The 17,960-nt window shown below is 43.0% G+C and overlaps 1 protein-coding gene across 3 annotated transcripts in view; it reads right to left on the bottom strand.

The window, feature by feature from the left end:
* SCRN1 (secernin 1) overlaps window positions 1–17,960 on the bottom strand; it is a 69,071-nt gene that overhangs the window by 30,162 nt on the left and 20,949 nt on the right. For all 3 annotated transcript variants that reach the window (XM_032758416.2, XM_032758417.2, XM_058446076.1), the window contains exon 3: window positions 5,936–6,117. In XM_032758416.2, the coding sequence (XP_032614307.1) occupies window positions 5,936–6,117 (182 nt within the window). The remainder of the gene's footprint in view (window positions 1–5,935; window positions 6,118–17,960) is intronic.

The raw sequence follows: 17,960 nt of genomic DNA, 5'->3' as shown, positions 1-17,960 counted from the left end.
CACTGCACTCCAGCCTGGGTGACAGAGCAAGACTCTGTCTAAAAAAAGAAAAAAAAGGGCACCCTAACATCCAGAAAATAATTTCCCCTTTCTTTCCTTTGCTCCTTTTTTTTTTTTTTTTTTTGAGACAGGGTCTTGTTCTGTGACCCAGGCTGGAGTGCAGTGGCATGATCTCAGCTCACTGCAACCTCCCCACCTGGGTTCAAGCAAACCTCCCACCTCAGCCTCCCAAGTAGCTGGGACCACAGGCGTGGGCCACCATACTGGGTTAATTTTGGATATTTTGTAGATAGAGCTTTACCATGTTGCCCAGGCTGGTCTTGAACTCCTGGGCTCAAGCAATCTTCCTGCCTTGGCCTCCCAGAGTGCTAAGATTACAGGGCATAAGCCACCACATCAGGCCCATTTTTTCCTTCTTGCAGACAGGGTCTCGATCTGTTACCCAGGCTGGAGTGCAGTAGTGCAATCATGGTTCACTGCAGCCCTGACCTCCTGGACTCAGCAATCTTCCCGCCTCAGTCTCTCAAGTAGTTGGGACTACAAGCATCCAACAGTGCAACCAGCTACATTTTGCATTTGTTTTGTAGAAACAGGCTTTTGCCATGTTGCCCAGGCTGGTCTTGAACTCCTGGGCTCAAGTGATTCTCATGACTCGCCTCCTAAAGTGCCGGTGATAGCAGTGGTGGCCCATCTGGAGGAGCCACTGTGAAGATGCCGGCTGCGACGGGGAGGCAGGGCCTGGGTTGCATGCTTTATGAGGCTGGTGGGAGCCCCACCCCCTACCAAGTTGGCAGGGTGGGAGTCCCATGCTCCCAGGCACAGCTGCAGCTGCTCTGGACCTGGGCATCCCTGTGCTGTCAGGAGCCCAGGAAGCCCTTGCCCCTACAGGCTTGGAAGTACCTGCTTCCTGTTCCCTGACCTCTTCCTGCTCCCAGCACCTGCTCCAGTACAGAGCAAAGTTGTGGCTGAGCCCAGGTGCTATCACAACCTGGCTGGGTGTGCACATGCTCAGGGTGGTGCTGACACACCAGCCCCCTGCCGCCTTGGGCTTCTCCAGACTTTGGGCACCAATGAGCACAGGACGGAGGCTGGGAGGGCTGAGGGCAGCTCGGTGTGGGCCTGCCAATGCCCCTCAAGATGAAAAACCTGGGCACCATGGATGGCATGTTGATGGCAGGAAGCAGACAGTTTCCTGGGTGGAAAGGAGCAGGTCCCCAGTGAAACCCCACCTTCAAGCCAGGAATGGCCGGAAGCCTGGAGGCTGGTCTGCCAGTTCCGGGTGGAGTACGCAGCCCAGAGTGAGAACTTACGGTGCTTTTTCTGGGCTTGCCCATGACCCAATCAGCACGTACTTCCTCCCTTCTGAGCCCATAAAAACCCCAGACTCAGCCAGACTCGCACAAATGTTGGGACTACCAGCTGCAGGAAGGAGCTACCAAGTTTGGGCCTCCTTGACTCGTTGGGATGACCTGCCTGCAGAAGGGAGCTACCCACTACAGGTCTCCTCTCTGCTGAGAGCTGGATGCTCGTCAGGATGTCCTGCCTGCAGAATGGAGCTACCCACTTTGGGTCTCCTGAGAGCTATTCTGTCACTCAATGAAGCTCCTCACCACTTTGCTCACTCTCCAGCTGTCCATGTACCTCATTCTTCCTGAACATGGGACAAGAGCTTGGGACCTGCCAAATAGTGGGACTGAAAGAGCTATAACACAAACAGTGCTGAAGCACACCCCCATCCCCCACCATTTGCCACACTGCAGGGGATGAGAAGGAGAGAAAAGCTGCAGCCCTTTGGGGAGTCCAGACCTAGGGGCTCCTTGAGCCTGGGCTGTGACACTCTCTTTGGGGCTCTGCAGTTCCTGGCATTTCCAAGCTTCCAGGCACCACCATGTTTCTTGGTGACTGCAGTGGAAGCCATTTGCAGTACGTCTGGTCCAGCTGCAGCCTCACACAGAGCTAGTACCTGTGCCAGCGCCTGTGCCGATGCCTAGAGCTGCCCATCCCGCCACAGCTGGCACACCTGGCTGTGTGCAGTGGCTGGACCCTATGCTTGCTCACACACCCCTTTCCTCTCTGCGCCTGGCTTGCCCTTAGAAGGCATGGGATCCAGGCCAGTAGCGTGAGCTGAGTACAGCGTGCAGGGCCAAGTGGTGGAACAAGCCCAGCAGCCCGACCAAAACTCAGGCAAAGGTGCCACCAGCCACAGAGGTTTCCAGCTGGAAAAGCAACACCCTAAGGATCGTGTGACACTGTGATTACAGGCATGAGCCACTGCACCTGGCCAAATTCCCACCTCTATGTTAGCTTCTATTGGCTACTCATTACTTGGAACCAACTTCATGAAACATGCAAAAATGTGTACGTATCTTTATGCCTCTTCCTCAGGAGAAAGGGACTAGTGGTCAGAGAACAGTGAATCAAAAATAACAGATGAAGCTTAGCTTTCAGATAAATGTCACTGAAAACGCATTATAAAAACAATATTGCCTAATGCTTACATTCCCATAAGCCTCTAGGAAACATACACAAATTATACCTTTATCTTAGAATCAGTGCCTATTACATTGCTACTGTCATTCCCTTATGTCTCTTTGAACTGAGGTTGGATTTCACATGCTGCTGGAAAGTACAAAGTACCAGGATAAGTATAGGGGCAACTGCTGTATTCATTGAATAATCAACCACAGTCTAACAGGCCCTTGAAAGAGCATGTGAAATGGATATAGCCTGCTCTCATAGGAGCTGTCCAGGGAGGAACTGGCACTAGGCACAGAGTGCAAGCAAGGCCAGAGAAAGTAGTGGTTCCTCACACAGCAATACCTAGGGAGGCACTGAGCCCCAAATTAAGAGAATGTAACCAACTGATAGGAAGTTTCCTGTGGAGCAGCAGTTCTCACCATAACTGTGCATCAGCACCATCTGGAGAACTTGTTAAAACAGGTTGCTGGCCCCTGGGTGTGAAGTAGGGACCGAGAATTTACATTTCTAGCAAGTTCCCAGGCGATGCTTGTTCACCAGCCACACTTTGAGAACCACCACTCTAGAACTTGCCACTCAAACTGTGGTTTTTCAACCTGTAGTATCAATATCATCTGGAGCTTCTTAAAAATTAATACTGGAATTAAATCATTAAAAAGGAAATCTGGGGCGGGATGTGGTGGTCCACGCCTGTAATCCCAGCACTCTGAGAGGCCGAGGCAGGCAGATCACTTGAGGTCAGAAGTTCGAGACCAGCCTGGTCAACATGGTGAAACCCTGTCCCTACTAAAAATACAAAAATTAGCTGGGTGTGGTGGCATACACCTGTAATCCCATCTACTCAGGAGGCTGAGGCAGGAGAATCGCTTGAACCTGGGAGGCGGAGGTTGCAATGAGCCGAGATCATACCACTGCACTCCTGGGAAACAGAGCAAGACTTGTCTAAAAAAAAAGAAAAAAAGAGAGAGAGAGAGAATGCTGGGTAATGAGTATGAGTTACTTTTAGGATTTGGTTGGTATGAAATGACCCTTCAAAATCTGGCTATGCTTGGCTGAACTGATCATAGCTGCTTTAAAGATGAAACCAGACCCTGAACTCAAAAGATCCACTTAAAGTGCAGATACCTGTGACTCCATCCCCACCCTGAAGAACTACCAGTGTTCTTCACACCCTTTTTATTGCAATAGCTGGACATGGCTAGCCCAAGATGGAGTTAACATTATATGGTGAAGGTTAAACTCTCACCCTGTCATCTACTCCTGACCTTGCTAATTATCACAATGCCAAGTCTGTGACAAACATATCTTCTGTGTCTACCTCCCTCAGCCTTGTAGCTTCAGGTCAAATGAACCTCCCCCTCAAAGCATTCCCAAATATGACCAGTCTGTGATAATCTGTGAACATCCCGCAGTATTTGCTGAAGGCCACACCCTGGAATTCTGTGCCATTCACGTGGCATCAAATCTCAGATCACTTTGAGTAACCTCTCTCCTACTATCTTCTTACATTATTCTTAAAATTTCCATTGCTCAATTTTCTTCTTCCTGCAACCAGACTAAAATCCCTTCGAAGCTTTGAGCTGCCTCATGTGCTCACAGAGTCTAGCACAAAGTAGATGTTCAGTAAACTCCTGTTGCTTTACTGGTTGATAATCTTAAAAAGATACATCAGGTGCTCTGAAGAAAGACAAAAAATCCTCTTCCACTGTCCCTTAGAAATCAACTGTTAAAATGGTAATTTTGCCTGTTCTATAAGTCTCATACTGCAAATACAGTAAAAAATACTGGAGAGCTGTCAAAACATAAGCTCAAAAAAAAAAACTTCTTGTTATTCTATACATTTCATTTTGCTAATCAAGAGAAAACTAGCTATAAATAACTGGTTTTTAAAAACTGGCTTTTTCTGCCTTTTCCCCAGCTCAGGGAAGCTGCTCCTCCTGAGTTTATAAGAATGAGGAACAGTAAGGAAAGGTAAGGAAGGCAGGAAGTCACTGTGCTACCAAAAGGGTGTCCCTCGCAGACCTCTCCATCAGGTGGCAGAGGAGTGAGTTCCCGAGACCACTGTCTAAATGTGCCATTTCCCCTTACAAAACCAAAATCCAAACCCATTCCTTTTTCTAGGATGTTAGCTTTGGGAGTTCTTCAGAAGTCATCCAGTCTAGACCTCATATTGAAAAAATGAGGAAACTGTGGCCCAGAGAGGTGATGTAACTTAGTACATCCACACTGAAAGCCAAGAACTCCAGCTCCCAGCCCAATCTTCTTTCAACTATGTTATGATTTTATTTCATTTCACTATTTCAGGGACAAGAAAAGGCATTTCAGAATGTTGCTTTGTTCCAGCCTACCTTCTACTTTAGTCATTCATTCAAAATTCATCTTATTGATCACTCATTACAGGCCAGGCACACAGTTCCCAGTGCTTATGACACAGCAGTGTACAGACAAAGATCCCTGCCCTATCCAGCTCGCACAGCAGGTTCCTTCTGCTGTATAGTGGCTGCGAGAGGGGAAAAAGGAAGAAAAAACAACTGAGACATAGAGAGGAAAGGAGGGAAGTGATCTCTGTTCTATTTTTCTTTTCTAGTTTATGATTTTTCCTATTTATATATATATATTATATATTTCAAGTACTATAAAATCCTCCCATTTAAACTATACAGTTCAGTGGTTTTTAGTATACTCACAAAGTTGTGCAACCATCACCACAATCTAAGGTTTAGAACATTTTCAACACCCGCAAATGAAAGCTCATGTCCATTAGGAATCACTCCCCATTCTCTCACCCACACCCAAACCCCAAGCAACCACTAATCTAACTTCCTGCCTCTATGGATTTGCCTATTCTGTATATTTCATATAAATAGAATCACAATATGTGACCTTTTGTGTCTGGCTTCTCTCTCAGTATAATGTTTTCAAGATCATTATGCTTTAGTATGTATCTGTACTTGATTCTTTGTTTGTTTGTTTGTTTTTGATGGAGTCTCGTTGTTGTCACCTCAGCTGGAGTGCAATGACATGATCTCGGCTCACTGCAACCTCCGTCTTCCAGGTTCCAGCAATTCTCCTGTCTCAGCCTCCTGAGTAGCTGGGATTATAGGCTCCCAGCACCACGTTCGGCTAATTTTTGTATTTTTCATAGAGACGGGGTTTCACCATGTTGGCCAGGCTGGTCTCGAACTCCTGACCTCAGGTGATCCACTTGCCTCGGCCTCCCAAAGTGCTAGGATTACAGGCATGAGCCACCATGCCCAGCCACTTGATTTTTTTTATTGTTAAATAATATTCCATTGTAATCCATTCATTTATCCCATCATCTTAAAGTTTCTATCAAAAGGCACACATCATCTTTGGAAGGATTATGTTAAAAAATGCAAGGTTTAGGGAGAAATAAATCCTGTCTCTATTTCCAACCTTTTCTGGGAAGTTGTTTCAAAGAATCACTGTGCAGTACCTGACCAGATCCATCCCCAGCAAGGCTTCTATCTCGGCAGCTGGCTCTCTGGTGTTGATGGCTTCATTGGCTATGCACACTCCATGTTCATTGGCTCCCATTTCTGTCCCCCAGAGCCAGGCGGGTCTGCTTATCATTATGGCATGGGTCCTCGGAACTTGGTCGATTGAAATGTAAGTGCACTGAAAAACAAACACAGGAAAGAAAGCGCCATCACCTATCAGGTACTACCTCATTTCTGCCTGGGTACTTACACTGAACCATCATATCAGTTACAAACAGAGCCACAAAATAAAAGGCCTTGGGAATACCCTGATTTTTAAGTCTTCACAATGCAGCTCAAAAGTCTTCATGGTGAGTTTCAGTCTGTGTGGCTCATGCCAATCTATTCCTGGTGCTCACATAATAGGGCAATCATCTTGAACCAAGTATTCAGCCAATCATCATCCTGAACATCCTAAGCCTGCCCATTTCAACAGGCACAAGTGGCTGCCAGCATTCACCAATATTGAACACAGCTATTTATGAGCCCTACCTTCAAAAGAAACTTTACCTAGAAGCCTAAGATAGAAAGCAGATAAAAGGGAAGATCTTTGTCTAAAGAAAGCAGAACCCTGAGTCCCCCTGCAAGGACCCTTTGGGTTTCCTGGAACACAGTTTGATAACCTACATGGTTGCTCTAGTGGTAGAAAACAGAAAAGGATCAAAACATTTGCATTTAACTACTGCATGACACTGTGGGATTTCCTATCTGTCGCATTTGATCCTCACACTAAGACAATGAGGTGGACACAGAAGGAAATGGTCCCATGGAGGTGCATCTCCAGCTGCTGTCAGAACTGCAGAACACACAACTTAGTGGTGCATCTTACCATTTCCAGGCTGCATTGGCTTTACCTGGAAAATGAGTGAGCTAATTTGAGTCAAACTATTTCTTCCCAAGTATTTTTAACCTCAGAACACCTTCTTCATACGAACTCTTACACAGAATCATAAGCACAATAAAATCAGTCAAAGTATGTCCAGGCAAAGGGAGGAAGAGGCCCAGGACCAGGATGTGGGTAACCCTCAGAGTCTCGCCCTCCTGTGCTTCCCTTTCCCCTCCCTACATTGTGACCCACGGCAGAGGAACCTGCAACTAGCTTCCCCATGGGGGCTTCCTGACTCTGACATTCTATGAGCCTATGACACACCCTTTGTGTGGTGGACGCTGTATTGAATTCAAGTCTCTTAAGTTACACAGTGCTCTGGAGCTCTCAAGGGAGAATTTTATCAGCTGCTGGAGTCATTTACATTTTAAATGGGGTAGCTGAAAGCAACAGCAGCCTTAGATCTTTCTTTTTTTAACTCAAGACCCAGCTATATCGACTGAATGCAGCCCACAAAGCTATTCTGTATTGATTTCCCATAATTGCTAAACCTCAGGTAAGAGCTGAAACCCGTGTGACACACACACTCATTAGTCAGGTGACTTTGGGTCTGAACAATTCATGTTAGGTGTTGCTCTGCACTAGGATAATGTCATTTTACTTGATAAATATTTGCAAACTGAAAGTTAATTATATCCAGAGGTTTTCAAGAGACTCTTGAATTTTTCATGGCAAACTGACAATAAAATATACTCAAGATTTTTCCCCTATGCAGTTCCCAAAAGTTATTTATTTAAAAAAAAATGATTCTTGTAGAGCACGAAGCTGGCCAGAGCCAAACTCTGCTCTTCTGTGCTCTTCTGAAATGGAATTGACGTTTACATCTCAACATTGCACTCTATGTCACAAAGTAGTCCAGGCATTGACCAACACTTTCCAAAACCCCTGTCCGCACTGAATGCCAGTGGCAACTTTTGTCTTGAAAACAATGAGTAAAATAGGAAAAGAATCTCAGCTTCTTAAGCACAGATTTATTATACAGGTTTTTAAAAGGGCAGGAAAAAAAGTAAAAATTAGGAAATGGTTTATTTGTCCTCAAATTCATTTTTACACACTCATTTCCATTTTCCCAATTGTTTACAGAACACCAACTACACGCAAAGCATTTTATGCTAAATGCTGCAAGCAGAAAATCAATGAGGAGGCCCAGGCCCTATCCTTTTGGTTGGGGAGGAAGGCAAAGGCGTGCACACAAATTCCTATGAGCCCAGGCCAGCTTCAGTGTCTCCAAGGCCTGCCTGCTTCATTCCTGAAGCATCTTGCCACTGCCTCCTGCTTTGCCCTTCTGATCCACCCAACCTGGCTCTGCTTTTCCTCTTTCCCGTTCCATTCCATTTATCCCCTTCTGAAATACTATAGAACTGACAGACTTATTACATGTACTGTTTATGTACACTATCTCCCCCAGCTAGAGTGTAAGCCCCAAGAGGGAAGGGGGATATCTTTGTTATTTAGTTCACTGACATACCCCAAGTCTGGTATATATCAGTCATCAATAAGCCTTTTGTTGGATGGGTGGCTGAATGGATGGCTGGAGAAATTACAAAGATCTAAGGGAGCACAGAAGATAAAAGTCCAAAGAAATGAGGAAACACATCCGCATGATCCTCTAGAGGCTGTATCAAGTGGGAGAAATCTGAGTTGACCTTAAAAAACGGGCCAACCATCAAGGTACTCCAGACAGAGCTAAGGGCTTAAGAGAGGAAGGGGCATGTCAAGGGTCTCCATGGTCCAGAGAGGTCCCTGCTGTGCCATGTGGGAGAGCTGCCATGATGTCATTAAGGCACATAACTGCAAGGGTTTAATACGGATTGCCTGATTAAAAAAATGTTGACAATTGAATCAAAAAGACCAGATGGTCTTCACAGGAGTTCAGAATATATGCAGCCAGCTTGACGCTTTTCAGGCCAAACTCGGAATGGTGAGGAAGGAAGGGGATCCCCAAGTAGCCAGATGGGCCCAATCAGCCCTCCTAAGCACCAGACCGAAAGCCAGGCAGCCAGATCCCTTCACAGGCCCCGAGCCTGGAACACATGCCCCTTGCTGCATCTTTGTCATGGGCCACAGAGCACGGGCCTCATAAGGGCTCTTCTGCGACAGCCATTCACACCTGCTCCATTATGTTTTAAATCTGGCTAATCACAACCAGGTGGGGTTAGGGAGGGGTAAACACACTTGTCTCATGCAGATAGACTGGCTACTTAAAATCCCACTTTGGGAGCAGATCTCACAAAATCAGGAACACTTACACAAAATTTAATTAGCTCAACTTGGGAAAGTCAGCCATCTAGAACATGAACTCCACAGCCACTTTTAAATATAAAATCCACCCACCTTTACAACTGCCACATTATTAATGAGCCAGAGAAGTGGGATTTGAGGAAGCAAAAGTGGTTTCTCTAGGTACAAATATCCAAAAAGCACCTGACATCTTCTTTCAGTGTGGCAAAAACAATTTAGTTCCCCAAGTCAAAATTCCTAGCTTAATTTCTATTAGAAAAGAAAAAAAAAAAAGGAAAGTGTCCACCACTTAAAAGATGGATCTTTACAGAGACGGTCCTGGTCTCGGCTTTGGTTATTAAAGTGAACTGTGGAAACAGATGAGCAATTGGTCTTTCTGCCCCACGGCCACTCCCACCCAGCCTTTCATAAAACAAATCTGTCGGCTAGTGTGACTTCTGGGTGCCTAAGTCACATAACAATATAAGAATGCCCAGAGCAGGAGTGTGGGCAAGCATTCTTCTAAATGTCAGCACTGCCCAGTGCTAATCAGGGGGTTTCCCAAGGATCCACCTGTCCTGAGCTTGCCACTCTCTCAGGGACCACCTGCCAGGTTAGGTTGGAGGATAGAAAACATGAGCCTCGAAAAGACCCTAGAGCCAAAGACAAAAACAATTCCGCAGAGCAAGCCCTTCATTATTTTGTGTGATTACGTCGAAAATGAAAAGCAAGATCAGCCTCATGCCGTCACTTCACCCCATCCACATTCCAGCACACACTATTTCTGGATACCACCCAGTGAAAGGGGAAACAGAGACACTCACACAATAGACGTTTCAATTAATGAAACACAACCATTGTGCCTTTCGTACTGTACTCAGATGGTGAAAACAACCCTGGCACCACCAGCAAAAACCATTGTGAGATGAGTTGATGAGTCAGCCAAATTTCTTACGGTGGGGGAAGATGGCAAGGAAAATGGGATGCTTTGGAGAGATGTTTTTAGCTTTTAAAAATGTGTAGCTCTAAAGAAGCATTGATAATTATCACTGAGGGCTTTTTATTTATTTTAAACTACATATGTGACTGTGTGTGTGTGTGTGTATTTTTTGTTTGTTTGTTTTAGAGATGGAGTCTATGTTGCCTAGGCTGTCCTCCCAACACCTGGGCTCAAGCGATCCTCCCCTCTTAGCCTCCCAAGTAGCTGGGACTAGAGGTGTGTGCCACCATGCTCTGCGTGTTTGTTTTTATTTTATTTTTTTACCCCAGTGTCTTGCCTGCTATTTGACTGGTTTTAGGAAATGTATTCTTAAGGTTCATATAAGTTTAAATAAAGACAAAAGAAGGTGCTGAGATCAGAGGGCAACATCCTCAACCACACTTTAGAAGAACTGTTTTTTATTTCACTGAAGCATAAGATCTTTGGGGAGGAACAATGCAAAGGTCTGAGATCAGAAATGCATCTGGGAAAGGGGACATTATGGAAGGAAGCCCTCTGCTAAGCCATGCTCTCTTGGAAGTGAGGGAGACACTCCTGACTCCGTACAAGACTGGGGACTCCTGATTCTGGAGCTGACTAGAAGAAAACAAAAAAAGAAAGAAAGAAAGAAAGAAAAGAAGAAAGAAAGAAGGGGGGAGGAAGGGAGAAGGGAAGGAAGGAAGGAAGGGAGGGAGGGAGGGAGGGAGGGAGAGAGCAAATCTGTCCAGTGGTCATGGAGCTTTGCTCAGCTCTCTCTGATTCCAGAATGACTTATACTTTCCTATTGTAAGAAATAACTTTCAGAATTAAAATTCAGCTCCCCCCACCCCCACAACATACACACACCCCACACATCACAAATATAGCCTCCATCTGGACAATTTTACTAACAATGCTATCAGCCATCATTAACTGGTAATTTTCTATTCTTCTTGTAAATATTTTCAATGATAAAGAAAGGGGAAATGATCTACCAAAAGCCTTCCCCAAATCATGAAAGTTATATAAACTCATTGACGACAGTAAATCCATACAATTATTCCATGTAGTGGAAAACAGACAAAAATTTAAGCTAATTTGAAAAAAAAATAAGGAAATGATGAAGACTTTAAAAAAGGAAATAATGGAGACAATATTTATTACCAAAGAAAGACTCTTTTAAAAAATATTATGTGTCAAATCTAACTTTGTTATCAAGAATTCTGTCTCCATAAATTCTGGTATAATTAGCCTCTTGGACACCAAGTATAAGTAATGTAAACCTTAGCCAAAATCCACTGTTTTTCTGGAAAAGCAGTCTAATGTTGGATCTATTTTTTTTCTAAATAGAAGGTTCAACCATGTAAGAATGGACCTGTACCATCCATGAGCATGCATGCATACACACACACACATCCACACACACACATCCACACACCATAATCCAGGAAGTTATTCCTCTGCTTCCTCAACATGCCTATCTAGAGGGAGGGCAGGACTTGGGGTAAAGTTGAGATGAGTTCTCTGATACATCCTCAGAGAGGACAGAGGGGCTTTCAAATATTGATACCTATTTATCCATCCTACTCTGCAACCAAAAGAGATGTTGCTAAAAGCCCAGAATACACAAGGGAAATACTAAAGAATATAAAATTAGGATGTTCCAATCTGCGAACTGCAGCTGAAAAAAAATATCCAGTGTAATTTTGGAAACTGAGGAACTCTGTGTTGGAGGATCTTATTTCTTACTCTTCTAGTCTTAAGTACAGTGAACTTGACATATGGAGATGATGGCTGAATGGGACTGACTGACAGGGGGATGGAGAGTGGCTAAGTGGACAAGTTGAAGGGAAAACCGCCTGGAAAGGGGGATCAGTTGGCAGGTGGGTGAGTGGATGAATGAGGAGTCCACACGACTTTTTGCATGGTTTTTGCATGTGTCCAGAGGTTGCCCTAGAAACCTCATACTTGAGAGTGTTGAGGTCCCAGGAAATCATTTTCTGAGAATATAATCATCTATTATATAATTAGTTTCATATAATTATTAAACACTATAATTATTAAATAATATAATTATTTACATATAATTAGATTATATAATTATGCATATGTAATTAAATTATATAATTATTAAATAATTGTTTATATACAATTATTATATAATAAATTATATAATAGATGGTTACATTCTCAGAAAATGATTTCCTGTGACCTCAACCCTCAAGTATGAGGTTTCTAGGGAAACCTCAGGACACTTGTTTAAAATGTCATGAAATGGGCCGGGCTTGGTGGCTCACGCTTGTAATCCCAAAACTTTGGGAGGCCAAGGTGGGTGGATCACTTGAGCTCAGTTTGAGACCAGCCTGGCCAACATGATGAAACTGTCTCTACCAAAAATATGAAAATTAGCCGGCTATGGTGGCACATGCCTGTAATCCCAGCTACTTGGGAAGCTGAGGCAGGAGATTTGCTTGAACCCAGGAGGCAGAGGTTGCAGTGAGCTGAGATTGTGCCACTGCAATCCAGCCTGGGTGACAGAGTGAGACTATCTCAAACATAAAGTAAAATAAAATAAAATAACATAACATAAAATGTCACGAAATGGCTGAGGAATAGACGGGTTTTTATGAAAAGTTCTTACTCTTCATAATTTGAAAAAGTCTGTATTTTAATAGTTGCTTGTACAAAAGTTACATGATAGTAATTGTGGCTCCTAGACCTAAATATGGAAAGAACCCATCATTCTGTACTTGGGACAAGTATAGGAGATGGAGACAGATGTAACTGTAAGGGAACTAAAGGGGTAAGAGTAAGTTTGAAAAGCAGATTCAGTAGTATGTAATGTGCCAAAGATAGTTTTGGAACTGAGACCCGGAGTCATAGCAATTCTCAACATAAGTCAATTCTTTAAAAAAAAAAAAACCCTTCTTCACAATGTTCTCCTTAAAGCTTTACAAAGTGCTTTCATGCATCAGCTCATGTGTGTCTCACTGAAGCCTGTAATGCAGGCAGAGGGGGTATTATGATCTCTATCTGGCAAATAAAGAAACTGAGTTTCAGAGAGGCTCAAAGACCCAAGACACTATAAAGGGAGAGGCAAAACACGAACCTAGGAACCCTCTCTCCTGGGCCAGAACTCATCCTCCTAGTTTCAGGTGGTTATAAATTTCAATTGACATGCATAGAGGAGTGTCAGGCTAAAGGGAGGAGGGGATATTGGTGTTGAGGCCTGGAAGGATAAACAGGAGTCTACCAAGCAGATGAGAGGAGGGGAGAAGAAGGATCTTCTCAGCAAAGGATAGAAAGAGCAAAAGCACAGAAAAATGCAAGTGTGTTATTTGCTCAAGAAATGGCAAGCAGTTCAGTGTAGCTGGGGCCTAGAATGCAAGCTGAGAGGGCACAGCAAAGAATGAAAATAGAAAAGTAAGCAGGAAATCATACAACCTTTATGGAGGTCAATTCTTATAAAAGCTTTACCCTATGACCCAATCATGCTACATTTGGAAGTACATCCAATGGCTGTATCTACACATGCACAAAATGACTTATGTACAAGGTTCTCCACAGCTGCACTTTCTGGACTAGCAAAATACTGGAAAGAGTCCAAGCATCTACCAATAGAGCACTAATTAAATGAACTATGGTACATCTCCACAATGGATTACTATGTAGCTGTAAGAAAAAAATAAGGACAATCTCTATAGAAAAATCTTTAGAAAATGTTAAGTGAAAATAGGGACGTGCAGATCTTTTCTGTAAGTTCAAAGTTATATATTAAAAAATCATGTTTAATAGTAGTGTACATAATGTGCCGCATTCACACAAAAAAATAAAAAATAAGGCCAGATATTCAGTTTTTTTGGATTTGCATAAAATACTGGAAGGATATGCATGAAATTAATAAAAAGGGTTATACGAGACGGAGGCAAGGGAGGAAGACTTCTTACTGTGAACCTTTTAAATATCATTCAATCTTTGAACCACATAAATATATGATTACCTATTCAAAATGAAAAATTACATTTTAAAATGTCTTTAGCCAAATGAGTTAAAAACTTATGTCTACACAAAAGATTGCACACAAATATTTATAGCAGCTATGTTCATAACTGCCAAACTTTAGAATCAACTGAGATGTCCTTCAGTGGGCGAATGGATAAATAAGCTGGTATATCCAGAAAATGGAATATTGTTCAGTGATAAAAAGAAATGTGTCATCAAGCTTGGAAAAGACAGGAAGAAACCTTAAATGCACATTACTAAGTTTAAAAAAGCCAATCTGAAAAGGCTACACACTGAATGACTCCAACTATGTGACATTTTAGGAAAGGTAAAAGTATGGACACAATAGGATCAGTCATTTCTGGGGGCTAGGGTGGGTGGGTGAATAGGTGGAGCACAGAACCTCTAGGGTAGTAAAAGTATTCTCTATGATACTACAATGGCTTGTCATTATACATATAGGTATACCCATAGGATATCCAACACAAAGAGTATAAATTATGAACTTTAGTTAATAATACTGTATCAGGCCGGGCTCGGTGGCTCACATCCATAATCCCAGCACTTTGGGAGGCCGAGGCGGGTGGATCACTTGAGGTCAGGAGTTCAACACAGCCTGGCCAACATGGTGAAACCCCGTTTCTACTAAAAATACAAAAATTAACCAGGCATGATGGTGGGCACCTGTAACCCCAGCTACTCGGGAGGCTGAAGCAAGAGCTTTGCTTGAACCCGGGAGCTGGAGGTTGCAGTCAGCTGAGATCGTGCGACTGCACTCTAGCCTGGGCGACAAAGCTAGACTCTGTCTCAAAAAACAAAATATATATATACTGTGTCAATACTGGCTCATCAGTTGTAGCGAATGTACCACATTGATGCCAGACGTTACTAGCAGGGAAAACTAGAGGGCAGGGTAAGGGGCTGTTTGGGAACTCTCTGTGCCTTCCGTTCATTTTTCTGTAAACATAAAACTGCTCTAAAAATAGTCTATCAATTTAAAATAGAAAAGAATGAAAGAGAATAAAAGAAAGGAAAAGTGAGCAGGGTGCCAGTTGGGAAGAGTTCTGAATGGCATACAAATCAGCTTGGACTCTCATCCTGTAAACAAAACGAAACACTTTTCAGCAGGGGAGTGATAGAGCTATCTACGTTCTGGGAAGAAAATTCTGGTAACCCTGTAGGGAGAAGAACCCAGGAGAAAGAGACCCAGGGACAAATAAGAAGATTGTAGGAGAAGAGAGATGGACTCAGCCTGAACAAGTCAGGGGCAGCGGGGAGGAGATGGACAAACAAGAGAGGGGGCAGCGGGACTCAGTGACAGCTGTCCCTGTGCACTGGGGATGGGGGCAGGGGGAAATGAGGGTCGACGTTTCCCGTGGGCTTCTAGTATAAACTACGTGGCCGACAATGGTGCTGTTAGAGCAACAGGGATATATGAGCCGGGGGAAATGAATTTGCTTTCTTACCTGTGAGGTTATTTCACCTGCAGAATATGCAAGTGGGCACGCAAAGAGGCAGCTCAAAACACAGGTATGGAACTCAGAAGAGAGGTCAGAGCTGCCTTAGAGGCTAATTATCATACATATCACACTATACTTATGTATGGAAGGGGATAGGATTTAACCTAAATATATCTGAGTAATCATATACCATAGGTTAACTAGCAAAAGGAATCTAGCTTCGTCCTTAAAATAATTGTAACCATGAGAGTAAAGTAATAGTTATGTAGCCTATCCTCCAAAAAAGAAAACAAATTTTTTTGAAATATTTATTTCAGACATGTTTATAAATGGCTTTGTGTGATTTTTGAAGTTAGTATGGCTACTTAACAAATTACCCCAAAATTTAGTGGTGTAAAACAACTTTTTTAATGTTCATGGATTTGAACAGCAAACAGCAGGGATAATGTGTCTCCACTCCAGTGTCTGGGGCCTGGAATCATCTGAGAGACAGAGGAATGAGAGAGAGAGAGAGAGAGGAACGAGAGAGAGAGAAAGGAACGAGAGAGACAGAAAGGAACGAGAGAGAGAGAGAGAGGAATGAGAGAGAGAGAGAGAGAGAGGGAGAGAGAAGCTGTATCCTTTTATGGCCCAGCCCTGGAAGTCACATAGCATCACTTCCACCATGCTCCACTGGTCAGAGCAATCACAAGCCCTCAAAGATTCACAGTGAGAGTGAAGGGTGTAGACTCACCTTTCCCTCTTCGTGGGAGGAGTGCCCTTCACACTGGAAGAAGGGCACATGGGATGGGATTTGGTGCAGCCACCTTTGAGAACTTAAATCTGCCCATGTAAAAATCAAAGATTATTTTAGTTTGTATGTCTTTCGGGAAAAAAAGATAGAAATGTTCAGGGAGGACAGACAGGGAAGGTCAGTAACAACTCAAACCGGCAAACTTTATCCACACGGAGTCCACTCTGTTCCAGGAAAAAAGAGGAACATTTGGACCCAAATAATATGGACATTCACTCATTGATGAATACCCATTTAAAACCTGACATGCTCACCAGGAAACCGAGCACTCTTCTTCACCTGTACGAAAGGAAAGTCCCACTAAAGTTGCAGGGGCTTTTATTAAGTTAGTGGCTCAGTAAGAGAGGAAAGTGGGTCTGGTGAAAGCCCAGTAGGAGACAGTCTGCCACCGGACCATCCACAGACAGCCCATGTGAAGTACTGCCCACCTGCCTGTTCATTTCAGTGCCTTTGTTAAATTCATGTAAAGTAAGCAGCCCCTCATAGAGTTCTGTTGCTCTTTGGTGCTGATTACTGCTTTTAAAGAACTGAAGCAGAGCCAGTGATTTAAGATTTAGATATGAAAATAAAATACACATTGGATGTAATGGAAGAATTTAAGAAGAAAAAAAGAAAATACAAATTGATGAATGCCTATTTGAAACAAAGCACAATCATCAGAAAAGTCAGTTTATTTTGTGAAGCACAGAGCACCAAAGAATAGAGGTTATGTAGTAAAAAGAGCTTCTTCATTTACTAGCCCTAATTTATTTTCTCCAGATTTTTCATCCTTTAACAAACTACCATCTAAACACATACACCACACAGAAACACACACAGGTAAATACACTTATAAACAAAACATAACCAAGAAGGTTATGCCCTGAATGCAAAGATGGTTCAATTTATCACATAAATAAGTGATTATCTCCATAATTACTGAAAAGACACTTAACAAAATTTAGTATCTATTCCTGAGTTGTTGTTTTTAGAAATACTCAAAATAGAAATTCATGTATACTTTTTTTTTTAGAGAGATGGGGTCTCACCGTGTTGTCCAGGCTGGTCTCAACTTCCTGGGCTCAAGTGATCCTCCCACCTCAGCCTCCAGGGTAGCTGGGACTACGGGCATGTGTCACTGTACCCGGCTGATGTATACTTTTTAACATAAGCCAGGTGCAGTGGCACATAAAACTATATAAATCTCAATCCCAAAACCAGTAGCTTATTTAATAGGGAAGCACTAGAGACAGCCCCACTCAGGTCAGGTGCAGAGCCAAGGACACCCACTATCTCCACTACTACTTAACATAAAACCTGAGATATAAGCCAAAGCAATCAAACAAGAAAACAATTAAAGACAGAAGAACAACTAAACAATCTATATGTGTGAGTGATATAACAATATACCTGGAAACCCCAAGAGAAGCAATGATAAAAGCTGACACAACCAATAAAAGAATTTAGTAAAATGGCAGAAAGTATAATTAACATAAAGTAGCCATCGTGAAAGTTTGACAACACATTCTGGGAATATGAAGAAACAGGCATTGTCATACAGTGCTGATGGGAATGCAAAATGGTACAATACCTATGGAAGGAAATTTGATAATATTTAATAAAATTACATTTTTATTTACCTTGTGACCCAGCAATTTCATTTCTAGGCATCTATCCCAAAGAA

This window comes from Hylobates moloch, unplaced genomic scaffold (assembly GCF_009828535.3).
Source record: "Hylobates moloch isolate HMO894 unplaced genomic scaffold, HMol_V3 SCAFFOLD_1, whole genome shotgun sequence".
In the NCBI taxonomy this organism is placed as follows: Eukaryota; Metazoa; Chordata; class Mammalia; order Primates; family Hylobatidae; genus Hylobates; species Hylobates moloch.
This window is presented reverse-complemented; position numbering and strand designations above follow the sequence as displayed.